The 17,649-nt window shown below is 34.3% G+C and overlaps 1 protein-coding gene across 4 annotated transcripts in view; it reads right to left on the bottom strand.

The window, feature by feature from the left end:
- CREB1 (cAMP responsive element binding protein 1) overlaps window positions 1-17,649 on the bottom strand; it is a 60,481-nt gene that overhangs the window by 41,872 nt on the left and 960 nt on the right. For all 4 annotated transcript variants that reach the window (XR_004299331.1, XM_032403614.1, XM_032403592.1 and 1 more), the window contains exon 2: window positions 978-1,099. Coding sequence is in view for 3 of the 4 variants with exons in the window: in XM_032403614.1 (XP_032259505.1) it covers window positions 978-1,091 (114 nt within the window). In the remaining variant the exon portion in view is untranslated. The remainder of the gene's footprint in view (window positions 1-977; window positions 1,100-17,649) is intronic.

Here is a 17,649-nt window from a genome sequence, read left to right on the forward strand (position 1 = left end):
GCCTTACTCCTGAGGGTTGGAGGCAGGCCCTAGTACTCTTAGGAGAAAACATAGAGCAGCCCACTCCTTCTGACTATATTCCTGCTGGAGATCCAGTATTTGGGCCATACTTTAGTTCAGTGTAGTAACCATCTGTGGTTAGCCCCCTATTCTCCAAGACCCATTCTTGCTCAGGGACTTCCCAAGGAGGGCTTTTAAATTCTTCAAGAAGCCGAAGCTCAACATGATAGAGCCTCTGCTAGGACTGTTTTCTCCTGGGAGCCTTTATCAGGAAGAGACAATATCACACTCTTTTACCTAGCAGGTTTATGTCTGTTATTTGGTTTTTATATTAACTACCTTTCTTACTCATATGTATATGCAAATAATGGTTAATAAAATAATAATAAATAAATAATATCTAATAAATAAAAATAAAAAAATATTTGAGGAAGAATACATCAGAACAAAAAATTAAGATGAGTGAATATAACTCTAGAGATAGAATGTTTAGGACAAAGACAAAATGAAGGAATCATGAATTATATTTAAAAGATACAGGAAACAAAACTATTATCCTTGAAATTTACTTGTGTGTCAACTTATTTGCTTATCCTATTTTTTAGTTTAAGCACATAGAAAACTTAGCCTCTCATATTAAATTCCCATGCCTCAAATTAAATGTGTGATCAAAAAAAAAAAAAAAAAAAGCAGTTACCATATCAGGTTTTCTTCCCTTGTTTAAGAGAGACAATCTCTACCCATTAGTTAAAATGTCATTATTCTGAATCAGGTCACTACAAATAGTGTTTTAACAATACATTTTTCTGTTAACTGAATCATTTCTAAAATTACGCTAAGTAAATAGGAATTTTGATATTCTAACAATGTCTCTGCTCATTCTATGCATATCTCTGCAATAAAAACTAAATCCTCTTGTCTAAAACATATTCCTCTTGGAAGAGACATAACTTGGAATCTCTCCATGTATTTTATACCTGGGCTAATGTGGCAATCTGTGGCTGGGCTTGAACTGTCATTTGCTGGTTTTCAGCTTCTGTTACAGCTGCATCTCCACTCTGCTGGTTCTCTGCTCCAGATTCCATGGTCATTTAGTTACCTACAATAATATGGAAGAGTGTTACAAGCACTACAGTGCTTTGTGCTTTTGTGACTTTAAAGGCAAATTTCAGGTTATAAATAGGTATATGTGTGGTTAGGTTAGCAAATGCACTCAGAAATCTAGTTAAAAAATAATCTAGCTGAATTATTGTCAAACTTGTCCAAGTCTGCTGAGCTGCAGAAGTTCTAGTCCCTTCAAAAAAAAAGAAGGGATTCCTCCCTTCCACGAATCTCCCCTATTAACAAGGGGAGGAGGGTGCCAGTAAAATTCTATTTTTTCAAGTTGTACTCCTCAGGTATGGAGAGAAGGTAGAGAGCAGAAGTGAGCTGATACCAGGGTGTATGAGATACTGGCTTCATGGTACTTCCTATGAGGCTATTCCCTCCTATTATAGGGCAGAAACAGAAAATTATAAGCCACCTCCACAGGAAATTACTGGTAGTGGGACAAAATCAGCCCAAGCTGTGGGGTATCAAGATAGAAAGGTGGGAGAAATAGCCACAGAGCCAAATTAGAGGCCCCAAACACTGCAAATTTTAGCGTTCTGACTCCTCACTCCATGTACAGTGTGCAACACTACACATGCACACATACATGAAATAACATTTTGAGTAAGTTAATCAAGGCTGCTCTTTTTTACTTTGGGACCCTGCTTTGCTAGTATATTTGTTGGGTAATGTGGCACTGAATGGCAGCAAAAGTTAGTGGAGAACAGTTCTTAGCAGCAGCAGCTACATGCAGATGAGATATTTCTGGTAACAGAAATAAATAAACTTCTGGTGATAATCATGTCTAAAGGATTCACAAAAAAAGGGATTACTTCTCACTTGTGTACTACTGTTGTCATTTAGTGCCTGGCATATTACCTGTCAAAAATGAATTTATTAATAGTGACGACTACCTATAGTGATTCCATAAATAACACAAAACCCCAATACTTTTCCAGAATTTATTATTTTTATTTTATAACTCTGAAATTGATAATCAAAATTGCGACTGATCCTTATGTGATTACTACATGCCATCAGAACGTATCACATTCTAATACATTTTGCCATCATTCACAGGGTTCTATAAAAAGTTTTAAAGTGACAGGTAAAAATGGAAGTAAGAGTATCTCTGTGGAAAGGAGTATAAATAATTTAGATATACAGAATCCACAAAAGAGATGACAAATGAAAGGATCAACAGACTTGACTACATAATTACTTAATCCATTCATATGACAAAAGACACTAAGACAAGTGCACAGAGAGAAAATATCTGCCACATATAATCCACACATTAACATCTAGAATACAGAGAAACTACTAGTCAATAAGAATAAGAAACTCCATTATTGACTAGTTCACAAAGATGTATGTTCAAGGATATTCACTGTAGAATTTTTTTATAATAGTGAAAAACTGGAAACAAGTATCCATCATTCGAAGGACCACTCGAGAAGTTACAGCAATGAAAGAGAGAGAAGTCTAGCTGTGATGTAATGACATATAAAGTTTTCCAAGACAAACTGAGTGGAAGGGCAAGTCACAGAACGTATATACTGTAAAAGAGAATTCTACTTATGTTAAAAAAAAAAAAGTCAAATAAATTGTTATAAAATGTGTCTCATGTATATGCATCGAAAAAGGTGTGGGAAGTTATATGCTAAATTGTAAGTGGTAGCTCTGAGGAGAGGAAGATGTGGTGGAATTGGATAGGATGACTTTTTCACCTTTTACTTTTTACATATTTTAGGATTTTATTTTCTTCCCGTCAGCACCATTTCAGGATTACTTGTACAATTTAAGATTTTAATACCAGAAGTCATGAATAACATTTTGAAAACTATGAACCAAAAACTATTATTTCAATCATGATTCTGAGATACCTGTTGAAAAAAAAATTTAAATCCTAGATATATTTTATATGAAATTACTATTTTTGTTTAAATCTTGCCTAAATTGTTTACCCCACATTTCCAAAGAATAAAAATACTATTCTTAAAAATTATCAAATAATTTTATTCTTATTTGTGATAACTGAATTATATACTTACAGTCTGTGTTCTTTTAAACTAAAAAAATTAAGAAAGACATCAAAAATAACAAAGCAACATCAATGACAAAATGGTTTATGTACCCAAATGTTGTTTATACTTTTGGTCTGCAAGAAAATGGCATGTGAAAACAATAAAACCTAATCTTAGGAATAAGTAGTGAATCCATTTGAGGACAAGACTGAACTGAGTCAAGCTAAATAAGGACAGAAATCCATAAACTTTTCTTCATCTTCTCCCTAAGCCATCACTTTAATGAGAATGAAGACAAATACAAATTGATCATCATAATACATCCTTTGCAGACAGAGTATGAGCCAACCATTTTTGAAAGACTTTATTCCAGGCCATGTTTTTTTTTTTTTAAACCTGTGCTGTCATCCATATAGTTTCACTTGCCCATTTGATTAAAAGCAATCTATGGCACAGATCATATTTCTTTTGTTTTTGTTTATTATACAACATCAGAACTACTTTTTTTCTGACATTTAAGGTATAGGGCATCATTATAATTTTTTGTTGCAGAAAATAAAATGTGACATTATTATAATAAAGAAACAAAACCGCTAGTTAACATAAATAATTATAGCTACAAGGACACATTCAAAACAGGCATGTGATTTGCATTCTTCTTCCCTCCCCAACTAGGTAAAATTCTTAAAACAAAAACAGAAACAAAACACACACACACAAAAACCAAAACAACCAAGTGTGATATTTCCAGTGCATATGATTCTCTCATATAAACCGCCAGTGTTTTATTGTCATTTCTTTCATTCAGGCAGCAGACTATTAATCTTTTTTCAGAGAAGGGAAAAGCCTTCTTAATTTTTTAACTCTTAGCTCGAGTAGGTATCAACATCCAAAGCAAGAGTACAAATACTGTCTTTCATCAGAAAATTCTCAAAGTGCTTTTCTCAAAGTGCAGGTGAGAATTATTTAAGGAGTAACAATTTGTTTCAGATAAGCAACTCACTGACTGAACTAACACAGACATTATTCTTTTGGCCTTTACCATGAAGGTACTGAAATAGTCTCTCAACTAGACTAAACTAATATTTAAAGTGGGTGTATTCCTTTTGGACTTCGAAAACTTTTGCTCTTTTCTGTTTATAATCTTCAGGTGGTGAGAGAAGAGATAATACAGTATCACATCTACAATCTTCAATTTTCTATCAACCAAGGAACAGTCTAGCTGGAAGTGCAGTATCCAGACACAGGATCAATTACTGCAGCCAGTACGTGTATTTCCAAAGTTGTTTGAAGAAAGGAGACTCTTTTTTTTTTAAAGATTTATTTGTCAGAGAGAGAGAGCACAAGCAGGGGGAGCGGCAGGCAGAGGGAGAAGCAGGCTTCCCGCCAAGCAAGGAGGTGGATGCGGGACTCGATCCCAGGACCCTGGGATCATGACCCAAGCCGAAGGCAGATGCCTAATTGACTGAGCCACCCAGGCATCCCAAGAAAGGAGATTCTTAATTCAATACACAAATGAATGCTTCTCAGGAACACAAAAATAAAAAAAAGACTGAATACTACTATAAAATAAGTAAAAGATCAGGTACATATAAATTCAGAAAGAATGTTCTATAAATATTGGGCCTTGAATATTAGAAACATATTGGATCTTAGAAATCACTGAAAATCTAGTATTAGCTTGACAGTTTGGGGATTCTTGTTCTCCCAATAATTCAGAATTACAAAATTTGGGAGGTGCTGATATTTAAGATTTGGGAATTTTCATGATTTATCCCCTAAAAATTAGCATAATCCTTTGGAACCATAAGTTTATAATAAATTTCAAAACAGTATCATGCCTAAAAGAAACAAAAATGCTTAAACCAATTCACAAAGATATGTATCATTTTGTTATAATGCTTTTTAGAGTTATTCTTCTTAATATGAAAAATAAAGAGTGAAGTGATTCTTAGTGTTATTCTTGAGAGAAATAAACAATGCTGCTGTGAGTAGTGGGGAAAGGGAGCCTAATACTCGGTGGAAAGCTGGATCTGTCACCAGGTGGTCATTGGAAAAATTAAACTTTTTGTGTTTTAGTTTCCTCATCTGTAAAAACTAGGAAGATGAACTAAAGAGCTCTTCCAATTTTAAATGCTCTGATCCTAGGAAATGACACCACAAGATGTATAGACACACACATAATTATGCAGGTCACTTAATAAAATAGTATATATATAATAAATGAAGTATTTCCTTTTACTCTACAGTAATATATATAGACAGTAAAAGGCAGATTCACTAAGAATAGGTTACCCAGCCTCTTGATCTTGGATTGATACAGAGCTACTACCACTTACTGATTTATAAAATCATGAGAATGCAATACAACTTGAGATAGTTAGCAGCACTTTTAAAAAATGCTACAAGACCAGGGCACCTGGGTGGCTCAGTCGTTAAGCGTCTGCCTTCACTCAGGTCATGATCCCAGGGTCCTGGGATTGAGTCCCACATCGGGCTCCCTCCTCGAAGGGAAACCTGCTTCTCCCTCTCCCACTCCCACTGCTTGTGTTCCTGCTCTTGCTATCTCTGTCTCTGTCAAATAAATAAATAAAATCTTAAAAAAAAAAAAAAATGCTACAAGACCAGACTACTAGTCAATAAAGATTCTCTCACATGGTGGACAGCACCTCTTTTACTCATTACGTTACTGTGGTCACAACTGTTGTTAGTTATTAAATAGTTTTAACGTCTCCTTTCTTAATTTTCGAAGAGGACAAAGAAGTTTTTCCTTTCCATCTTAGAAAGCTTCAAGAAACTTACCTAAGACTGTATCACTTAGGTATCCTTTACACAGTGAAGACAGTATTTAAAACTTTAAGATGTAGTTTAGACAAACCTCGCAGTAAAGTGTCAAATGAGTGCTTCCATGACATTTAAAAGAAGAGAAAATGTTCTGCAATAGTCAAGAGAGTGGGGAAATTCCAAAGAAGCACTGAAGTTGGACACAGCACCATAAATTTGGGGAAGGAGGATAACTTTTCTGATAAGAAAAATGGTATGAGCAAAGGCTTACATTAGTATGCCTTTAGAGAAATGAGTGAATCAGTAGCTGGTGTCAGATTCTATATAGAGGCAAGGAGAGAAGACAAATGATAACAGAATAGTCACTCTAAAACAATCAGAAACTACCTACTAGGACAAAATGAAAATTGAGAATAATGTCTCTTTAAAGTTATTGCGTTTAGAACTTTTATATTGCGATGAATTTTACTTTTACTCTATATAGCAATATATCCTGGGAGAATTCACCATTAGTAACTAAATAAAACCAATAATATCTTCAGTTTTAACAATTTACATTATATACATTATACCTGTATTAGGGTACCATATCTGAGAACTTATATGTCAGGCACCGTCAAATTACTGGGGAAAAAGAAATACACAAAATAAATTTTTTAAAAAACTTTATCTTTGTGGAACTTACATTCTAGTGTGTAGAGCAGGGAAGAGAAAGTAAAATGTATAATAAATCAGATGGTGAGAGGTATTGTGTAAAAAATAAAGCTGAGGGGCGCCTGGGTGGCACAGTCGGTTAAGTGACTCGACTTTGGCTCAGGTCATGATCTCAGGTTTGTGAGATAGAAGCCCGCATCGGGCACCACATAGGGTGTGGATTCTGCTTAAAATTCTCTCTCTCCCTCTCCCCCTCTTCCCCCTCTCTTACTCTCTAAAACAAGCAAACATATAAAAAAATAAAGCAAGCTGAGAAGGATGCTGGAGGGATTGTCAATATTTTTATTTTATTATTTTAAGATTTTATTTATTTATTTGACAGAGAGAGACAGCGAGAGAGGGAATACAAGCAGGGGGAGTGGGAGAGGGAGAAGCAGGCTTCCCGCTGAGCAGGGAGCCCGATGTGCGGCTCAATCCCAGGACCCCGGGATCATGACCTGGGCCGAAGGCAGACACTTAACGACTGAGCCACCCAGGCGCCCCGGGACTGTCAATATTTTTAAAGCTAACAAGTAAAACCCTCGTTGATAAAGTATTTAAATATATTTTGACGTTTAGGAAGTGCCCCAGTCCTTAGGATCCTAAACATTCTATTCAGGTTCAAGTTTATAAAAAATAAACCCATCTCCCCCACAACCTAGTTTACTTTTTAATCCCTTAAATCTATAACCAATTTAATCCAATTTAGGATGAGATGAGTATCTACCATATTCAGAGAAATGAACTACGAATTTTGACTGAAGAATAATGCATCCATAACTAATGGAACACATGAATACTTGCTGTGATTGTTAAAAATGTAAATGACCTTAATTATAAATGAGAAAAAAAACCTCCCCCTGCACCCTAGCAAGTGGCTGACTCCTCTTAAACTCAAAAGCCCAGTGATTTAAGGAAATCACACAAGCAGAAGTCTACAGTCTCCAGGGTAACCATAGCAAAAGGCACGTTTGGGCACATGATTTTAAAACTATAGGACTATTTTGTTGTCATAGTCAAATATATTATTAAAAATATTTTGCAGAAGTATACCCAGAAACAGCCATGGGCAATACAGAATATTTCGTACTGCTTATTTACTTTTAAGGATATTGTAACTGACTGAAAGCATTGCTAACACATTCTCAACATGTCTTGATTAATTTTCTAAAGTGTTATGATTAATTTACTAAAGAAAGTAACAAAATGTTCAGGTGCTACACAACAGACTTTGGCTTTCCAAGAATCAATAACTATGTTGCACTGCCTTTTTTCCTCTATTTTTTTTCCCTGTACATTTTTTGGGGGTTGTTAACTTTGAAATACTTGTCATTTATCATATGCTCAAACTAGAGCAACTGAGGTGTATGCAATCAATACTGGAAATTTAGCAATGCTCCAGGTTTCTGATGCTAATAATAAATAGTCTTGTGGTATTAAATTTAGCATATCTTCACTGAAACCAGAAAGGAAAATAGCTGATTCAATGTTGTATATGTGTACATAACGTGTAGGTACGTATATATGTATGTATGTACACACACATACCCCACAACACAGATATCTCAACTTTAACTATAAAATTTTATTAAATTAGAATAATCACACTATCAAAATGAAGTTATATACATTTTTTGAGAAAGAATATGAATAGGAAATGTGATAAACTAAAATAAATAAATCAGTGTCTTTATTAAACTACATAAATTCTGACAGTTTTCAGAAAGTTTACTCTGTGCTCTTACTAAGGTCTTTCTCCCTTAATTAGGAGAATAAATCCATACTTCTGCTTCTAGTCTAAATATTAAAGAAAGGCAAGAAAAGTTGTACATAAAGTTATTTGTGTGATTTGAACTTGATGAGATTTAAACATTTACAAGACAAAAATAAAAGCCTGAAAATTTGCTTATATATTTTAATAAATTCTTTGTATTAATAGTAAATATCAGTATAACCCAACCACTACTACCAAAAAAGGCAGCATACAGTAATAGGGAAACTTTTCCATGTTATTTAATAAAATTAATTCCCTGAATTATTTGTTCACTGGACTGAACTCAGAGAAATGGCTTTAAGTTCAATATTCATATTTTACAGTTTACTGCATTTCTATAATCACAATATTTGAATGCTATTTTTAATTATTTTTAAATGTGTAGCATGTGCTACAAACAAGAAAGACACTGTTCTCAAAGAAGTATTTAACAGAAGTGAATTAGAAAAATGTTACATGATTTATAGAAATGAGCTGCATGATGATAGTCATCCTATAAGATGTGACTAATTCTATAGTAACTTTCAGGAGAAAAGCTTTAGTGCTTTCTCAAATCAAAGTCGTTATTTTCTAAGTACTGGCAAAACTTATTTGCCTTGTTTGCCTTCAAGTAAGACTGACTACTCATGGCTCTCAAACAAGCCTTCATGTATCTGGTCACCAAGAGACAAACAGTGTTGCTTAGCAAGACAGCAACCATGACTGTGCATTATTTTAGATAGTAACATTTTATCCCAACCCTTCCCATTTTCCTTTCTTTCCCATCCAATACTATGTTTACAGCTTTTTACACCTTAAGCATTTCAAAGACGTGATCCTACATAAGCTTCCTATGTAAGTTCTAATAAATGGATTTTTTGGAAATGAATTTTTTTTAAAGGAAAAAAGGGTTATACACCTTCTACAAGCAGTTACTTATAGAAAAGCAATTTCTGTGTTGACTAAAGAGTGAAACTATCTTCGTATTTTAAGTTCTGATTCATAAACTAGCTCAATGCTAAAACTGTAAGGACCTACAAAAGTTATGCCCTGACGTTAAATATTTAAAGCCTACTGTTCCATTTACTCAATAAAACCTGAGGGACTATGTGAAAATCACTACATTCAAATGGAAAATGAATATCCAAGTGTGTTTATGAAGTTAACATTTATTATTTTGACAGGTCTATTTTGAACTAAATTTTGAAATGCTATTCTTGGTGAATTATTTACAAATTAGACATGGAAGAGTGACAATTCACTTTTCCTCAAGTGAGACAGCACGTGTTACAGGAGGAGTCATACGACAGGAATCCCAGTTTTAGCTCTGACTTCACAGATGGAGAACTAGACATGTCAAGAGATTTGTAAGGATTTTAAAAGACTGCAGAGGTATACCACACAGCCTCCAATATTATAAAATGTGAAGAATTCTTTCTATTTGGCAATGGAACCCCATGGACAATTAAGCCACATGCTAAGCTCTTTTTTTTTTTTTTTTTGGCTAAGCATTTTTATTATGTTTTGCTTGCTAGAAAAAGCCCAAGCACCTAGGCACCAAGAATATATTGGACTACATTTTAAAATTAGCAGTGGTAAAGCTACAAAGCCGATAAATTACATGCAGACAACAGCAAAGACTTTACATACAGTTCTGATAAAAGATTCACTGCAAGTTTAGGTATCTTTATTCCTGAAAGAATCAAAATCATGTACAATCACTGATGTACTATTTTTTTTTTTTTTTAAACCAACCTGGTGGTGATTTCTGGTAAGGTCGTTTTGATTAATAATACAATCTCAGGCCATTTCTCATGTCTCAGAGGCAAAAAGGATTAGTAAAGCATCAGAGTTTAATGAAAACTTGAAGTAGAAAAACTCCTTTTTAAGCTATGGAAAAATGAGACTAATTTCCTTGGCTTTTAAAAAATAAATCTGTAATTTCAGTAAGTTTTAACTGTCTGAAGCATATATGTCAGCTTCCTTTACTCTGTGCATCTCCACAGGGGGACTGTTTTTAATCCTGCCTTTCAAAGTTGTGACCCTCCCAAGAGGGAATCATTCATTAAACAAATACAGTTTCTGCGCCTATTACATAATAAGTGTTCTGCCGAAAACTATGGGGACTAGAGTTTAAAACAGACAAGAAATTTTCTCAAAGAGCTTACAAGCTTGTAAGAAGAGATACAATATGTGTTATATAAAAAGACACACACAAACACACAACACAGAGCTTGGCAAGTATAAACTAATCCTTATGACCAGGTTGCCTATCAATTCCCTCCAAACAAGTATTTAATAACAATGATTTAAAACCATAAAATTCCAGTTTGAAATGACAGATATACAATGAATTATGGGGAAAAAAAAAACATGAGCTGGCTATTTATTGGTAATCTTTCTACCGATACAGATCCTTTAAAAAATATTTATTTATTTATTTAAAGTAGGTTCCACGGCCAACGTGGGGCTTGAATTCATGACCCTGAGATCAAGAGTCAACAAACTACTGACTGAGCCAGCCAGGCGCCCCTCCTATTGATGTAGATCTAATTAGTAAGATAATGAAACCAACGTATTTTTTTAATACCTTGGCTGGAATACTTCTTCCAAGTGAACTTTTATAAACCTAAAGTATTACTGTTTAGGAACAAAAATCCTAGTAATCAATAAAGCTAGAAACATGAAAACCTTCTTCACAAAAAGATAATGCTACAAAAACAGTGATGAAGACTATGCTTACTGTTATTTCTTGCTCAGGGAAAAGGCTCTACAAGCAAATAAATCATTTAAGCTCTCCAAGGCTCAGTTTAGTCATCTGTAAAAAATGAAGGAGTTACTATTCCCTTAATGGTAAAACTTAATGTTAAGTTTGAATTCCCCCAATATAGTAGAGTTTATGAGTAATACACTATACCCTAACAGACATCATAATAAACTGTTTATAATTCTTAAAATATGGTACTAAAATTAAAATGTTTCACTGCAAGTTGTTCTATCTTGATTTGTACCTCATTCTGCTTCCATGTCTTCATTTTTGTTGTCCTTGCCACTGCCTAGAACACACTCCCTTTTATCGCTACCTATCCAAGTTCTTTAGCATTCAATTTATATTCTATTTTTCTCATAAAACTTTTCCTCACTAAATTCCTTCTCTTCTAAACTCTACAGCTCTTCAAAACAGTAGTGAAGAACTGACACTGAGCCATGCATACATCCTTCTTTCTTAGACTACTTTTGTCATCTCCACTATACTGTATGTAGGTTCTCTGAGGGCAGGAGCCATATACTCAGGTTTTACTGTTTACAGCAACTAGCACAACGCTTCATTTAATATCTGTAAAAATACTTACCTGAATAAATTTTCTTACAATTATTTCACTTACTATAAAAAGTCAATGGTCAATAAATGTTCACTGAATAAATGACTAGACTGTTAAATGACAGTAAATTAAACCAAAGCATTAGTATTACTGGTCATAGCAAACAAAGCTGCTACTGATACTTTCAAGGAAATGATACTCCTTTAGGAGTACAGATAGTTCGGAACAAACAACAATTTTCACTTCAGTGATAAACAATGTATTTCTGAGTCTCCTATTTGCCAATCATCTACACAAACAGGGGTAACAACCCTCAGAAATAATGGTTAGTCAGCTTTGGCTAAATTACAAGCATTTTTAGTTACATCTATACCGTCATATAATTATAACCAGAAACTCACAGATAACCAGCTGATTAGAAAACTCTTAAAACTGAAGAAAGAAATCGTAGTTTCAGAAAAGATTCACTAACTTTGGGAAAGAAATTTGCTATTACCATCAACTTTCAGACCTACCCTCTACTCCTACACCAAGGTCTTTCTTAGCAATTTTAAGTTCCCACTTAATTCTCTCTTCTACAACAAAGTATCAGTCTTTACTTCTCACCTTTTGGCAAAAAAACTCACCATCAATCCCTCAGACCTCTTATTCTCTAACCTTGCTCCTTACTAGATTTTTCAGAGATCCTAATTTAATCCAGTAGCAGAAAAAAAACTTGTAAGTGCTTTTCATTTTTGTTCAGACAGCCCATCTCATTCATGGTAAACTCCTTTATTACTTCAACTCAATCGTAAGAAAAAGCAACTCAGGCATTTAAAAGTTTATCAAGGAGTACCACTTTTTTTTTTTTTTAAGTTGAAATTCATGTAACTAGCCCCAAGAACTGATTAAATACATATTAAAGGTAATTTTTCAGCACTGGAGGTGTAAAATAGTGTCTTCTACTTATAACTGTTGGAATAAACACCAGAATATGAAAGACTAGTCTTCCCCCCTTCCTTTTTGATAACCTAGAAGACAGGTAAGTAAGACTCTAGGGAAAATAAAACAAAACATCTCTACAAAGCCACATCTGGCAGAGCTAAGAATGCAAAACAAAGAGTGTATATATATTAAGGGGAGAGAAGCATTCTGAATAAGAAAATCCAATAGCTACTCTTTATCCAGGTTTTAAACGCTCAAAAACCAGCACTTATAGATATCAGTATTGAGTAAGTTTAAAACCATCCTTTCTTCTTGCCAGGATTAAGCTTTTCTATCATGACTGAGTTAGCATATAAAATTGGCAGAGGAAAACAGTCATTTTCACATTATCAGTTTGTCCCATTAGTTCATGATCTTTACCTCCACCACAAAAGACAATTTACTGATTCCAGGATACCATGAGATATCATTTAAGTCCCTGGTTGCCCACAGATATGTTCCAGAAGGAAAATTTTCTGCCTTTACAGATTTCAATTATCTATCTCCAGCCCCCCAAATCTGTAAAGATGAGTGCTTTGTAAACATTTTAGTCACTGTGCAGGTAAAAACCAAACATGTCAATATTTTATATAAAATACTGTAAATCCTCAAAATACTAGTAAGGCAATATTCTTACATTAAGAACTTTCGCACATGGTAACTGTCAATTTGAGCATACAAAAAATGAGATACACCACAACAGCTTCATTTAATGACTTTTTTTTTGAAAGATAAAAGACTTATGTGTGTCCCTGCTGCTGGATTATTAGTTATCATTTTCTTTCTAAGTTTAATCAACTTAAAACACAGCATGTGTATTTTAAAGATAAATATACTAACTGCATGTAGAATGTACTATAGTTAAATGCTACTTAGAAGAGCCAAAAAAGAGAGGTAATGAAACTTGTTTTGTGTTCTAGTTGAAATGAGTATTACTTGGTCCAATTGGTTGACCAGGGACCCCCCCACCGCCGCTGTTGCTGCCGCGCGCTTATGCGCGCACACGCACACACTCCACAAAATCATCTAAGCAGTAAAGTCTAAGTAGACAAGCATATAGGTGAAACTCATTTATTTCTTGCTATTTATATATTATTAGCTATTATTTATTGCTATTTACCTAGGTATCTAATATAAAAACTCACTGATAATTACACTAAGAAATATAGGAATATCATCAAAGAAAAAGTTAATGAGAATTTAAGAAAAAAAAAAAAACCACAGGGAAAAATCTATCACCCTAACCAGCATTACTGAGTAGTAATATCACATGAGAATAGTCTGCTTAAAAAAAAAGACTGGACTACATGAGATGTTCTTTCTCATTTAGAGGAAAAAACTACTGACACTTTTTTGGCGGCAATAATGGAAGACTGTTCAGGGTATAAGAGTCTCAACAAAAGAGTTAAATTCAGACTGAACTCACTTTGTGAGTTAACTCTTACATAACTTGCCTTTTCATGTACATCTGGATCATTTCATTAAAACTTTAAAAACTAGAGCTAAAAAGGTAGTAAGGCAGTTCAAATAACCACTTCCTGTTAGAAACTGGTATTTCTCATTCAAAGGAAATGTCTTTCATTTAAATAAATAAAGGCATAATGACAGATTCCCTTAGCTTAAAAGGTCATACAAGACCTAAAAATAAAATCAGCTTACTAACTGGTTAATAAATACAGGTACACCCATACAATGAGATGCCTCATTAAAAAAAAAAAAAAAAAAGGAAGCTCTTTATGTACTGATATAAACCAATGGCTAAGCCATATTAGGTGAAAAAAAGCAAGATATAGAATAGTGTATATAGTATACTATCATTTGTTAAAAAAAAAAAGTGGGGGGCACGGGGTGGGGAATACATAAAGTATTTGCTTTTATACGGATAGAATTACCTATGAAAGGACAAAAAAGAAATTGGTAACACTTGGGCAATAGGAATGAGCAGGAGGGTGTATCACATGACTGACTGCTCTATTACATTTTATATGTTTTGAATTATGGACTACCTGAATGAATTACTTATTAAAAAAATAAAATTGGAAATATAAATATATAATCTTCCTTTCTTCCATTACTTCACCAAGGGTGATTTCTCCTTTGATTGCTTTCTTATGACATATATTCTGCCTTATTAGTCATCGTGTCCCCAAAAGTTCCTTGAGGGTAGAGATAAACCAGTGTAATTCATCTTTGGATTTCTTGCAGCTTCTGGCTGCGTGTATTAAATGTAGTAATAATAATAATGAATAATATTTAAAATTATAGGAAAGGTTTGTTGAGCACTTGTGAAACGTTAGGCATTTAATATGTATTAACTTATATAACACCCACATTTCTATTAGGTAAATATAGTACATTTGTGACCAAGGAAATTGAGGAATGGAGAAGAAATCTGCTGAAGGTCCCACAGCCAGGAAGTTAAAATAAAGCTTTAAAATGAATAGCTATCACTGAGTCCCTAAGGAGGAACTTTATAATTATCTCGCAGCCCTATAAAGTAGGTGGTAGTCTAATTTAACAGATAAGGAAACCAAGTTGAAAGATTAATAAACTTCTGTAAGTCACAAATTTCTTGAGGGTAGGCACATGATAGTAGTGGCAACAGCAGGAATGAAGCCCAGGCCTATGAGTCCAAACCCAATGCTCTTTCCACTAACTACATTCTGTCACAGTAAATGCTAACTAAATATTTGAACCACCACGAACTATTGCCTCAAGTGATTCTGCAGTAGAGAGGAGTTCACACATGAGTAAGGAAAAAAAATACTTGCATTTTTTCCATTCCCGGATTATCTAGTATATTCTTAAATTCAGATTTGAGCTCTAACTATCCAATAAAGAAGCCATCACTGGAGTGACACTGTACATCAAGAAACACATGCCTGTAAGACTCTGACACAGGCTGCTGGAAGCAAGTCTATATAACCATATCTGATAAATTATTTTATGGAATAAATGGTATTATAAATTTCAGCGATACACTGGAAGCCATTATGTTACAATTTTTTCTACTGTGGAAAAAAACGAACAAAACTTTTAAAATGAGGTGAAGTGGGACATACATGGTTTTACTATAACCATATTATATCCAAAAAATAAAACCCAATGCCTTAGGATGAATGATAAAATAAAGCTACTTGTCTACAAAAATGAAAATTTCTATTAATCAGATATAATCAAGAAAATGAATTTCAGAAAGCAGGAAAAGGAAGGTACCATTTTATGAATCAGGCTTCTAAGTTCCCTTAGGTTCTTACATGGGGGAAAAAAAAATCGTTCAAAAAGGGGTAACACCAGAGTTTTAAATTCCACAAGAAGTGGCCTTTTAACAGTTTTCAGTCTGAGTCAAAGATTTATTCGCTTTCTGAATAGATGTACCCATTTAAAAAAAAAGTACAAACAGATTTAACTGTAATTTTTACTGATCCCTGAGAAGTGACGTAAGTATAACTTATAACCATGCTCCAAGTGAACATTCAAATATTAATGCATATAAAAGTCTGAAACATTCCACTTGGAATTTCTAAGAATTACAGATTATGAATCTATGAATAAAAAAATTAAAAAGATCTTTTGCCTAAGACAAGAAAAAATCCATCAGAAAACTTTTTTTTTTCCTTTTAATTCACAAAGAAAGAGTCACTGTCCTACATTCTCTGTAAGGGAAAAATATTCTACTCAACTGATGCCGGCCTGCAGAAAATCTTAAGGAAAAACAAATCTATGGCATCATCAACACTGTAATTACTTCAGTGTTTGTAAATAAAATCACCTCCCCAATCCTTATGTAAAAACACTTTACTGCATCTTAAATTAAGTTTTCTCAGCAGTGACATACTGTTAATGTGTGTGTGTATTTTTTTTTTTAAGACTTACAATAGAGTAAAGTGGGTTTTGAAAAAGTGACTTGGATACAGAAAAATCAAAGACAGCGCTTCTATTACCAATCAGTATTTATTCTTAAGAAGAAACCTTGTATCAATCACAATGCTATCCTACTATGACAGTAAGTATTTTTAGAACTTGTTCATTTTTTGCACCACCTAAAATAACCGTTTTGGCTTTTATTTTTAAAGCAGGAAATGAGCCGTGAGTGTAAAAAGATTTCAATAGCTGGCAACCAAAGTATCTTTTACACCAAACCTTTAGAAGGCAGAACTGATGCAAGCTAAGGCTAGGATAAAATTCTAACTTCTTAGGAAGGTATCACGAACTTAAATAGGTCATATTCCAGGTCCTTTCAAAACTGTCTTTTAATCTTTAATGTGTCAGTGACTTTTCTGCCGTTCCTTTTTCCCAACAGGCAAAGAAAAAATAAGCCTTGTGGCTTAAACTACTGTCGTTCCCCGGCCGGAGTTACTTTTGCACGGGAGGCAAACACTGGATACTTCTAAACGTCTATTTTTAGAATGAGTATTAATCAATCTCTTATTTAAGTTTAGACAGAAACATGTGGGAAACTTGGTAGGGGGTGAGAGATCCAGAGGACCCAAACTCGGTTACCCGCCCCCCCCCCAAAAAGTGATGTAAAACAAAAGTGCATCGGCTAATGTTCGTTTCAACGAAGTGTTTCAGAATGATAGATCTCAAGGATTATTACCTTATTGAAAAGGGTTAAAACCGAAACTGTTTTTCAAACACCAGCTTCCCTTTTACAGGATCCCAACAGTTCTTTGAAAAGTTTTACAAATGTTTTTCTTAGCACCCCCTTCCTCCCCAAGAACGCATTTCCATGACTACTGCCTTAAAAAAAGAGTGAGGTAGAGTCAAAATTATATTAAAAAGCACGGCTCTCATTATGTCAACTAAGCAGAAAAGAACAGAAAACAGTATCTCCCCAATGGGGCGGGAGCGGGAAAAGGGCATGAATAAAATACAGTACGAGAGGAAACCTTTGGTTTCGAACTTTATTGCACAAAGAGAGTGGAGAGAAGAGTAGGTCAGACGTTGCAGCGCTTCCCCTCGCGAAGCGGGCATGGCAGACACCGAGGCTACCGGGAAGGCAGGCACCTTCACC

Source organism: Phoca vitulina, unplaced genomic scaffold (genome assembly GCF_004348235.1).
Source record: "Phoca vitulina isolate PV1807 unplaced genomic scaffold, GSC_HSeal_1.0 scaffold1, whole genome shotgun sequence".
NCBI classification, from domain to species: Eukaryota; Metazoa; Chordata; class Mammalia; order Carnivora; family Phocidae; genus Phoca; species Phoca vitulina.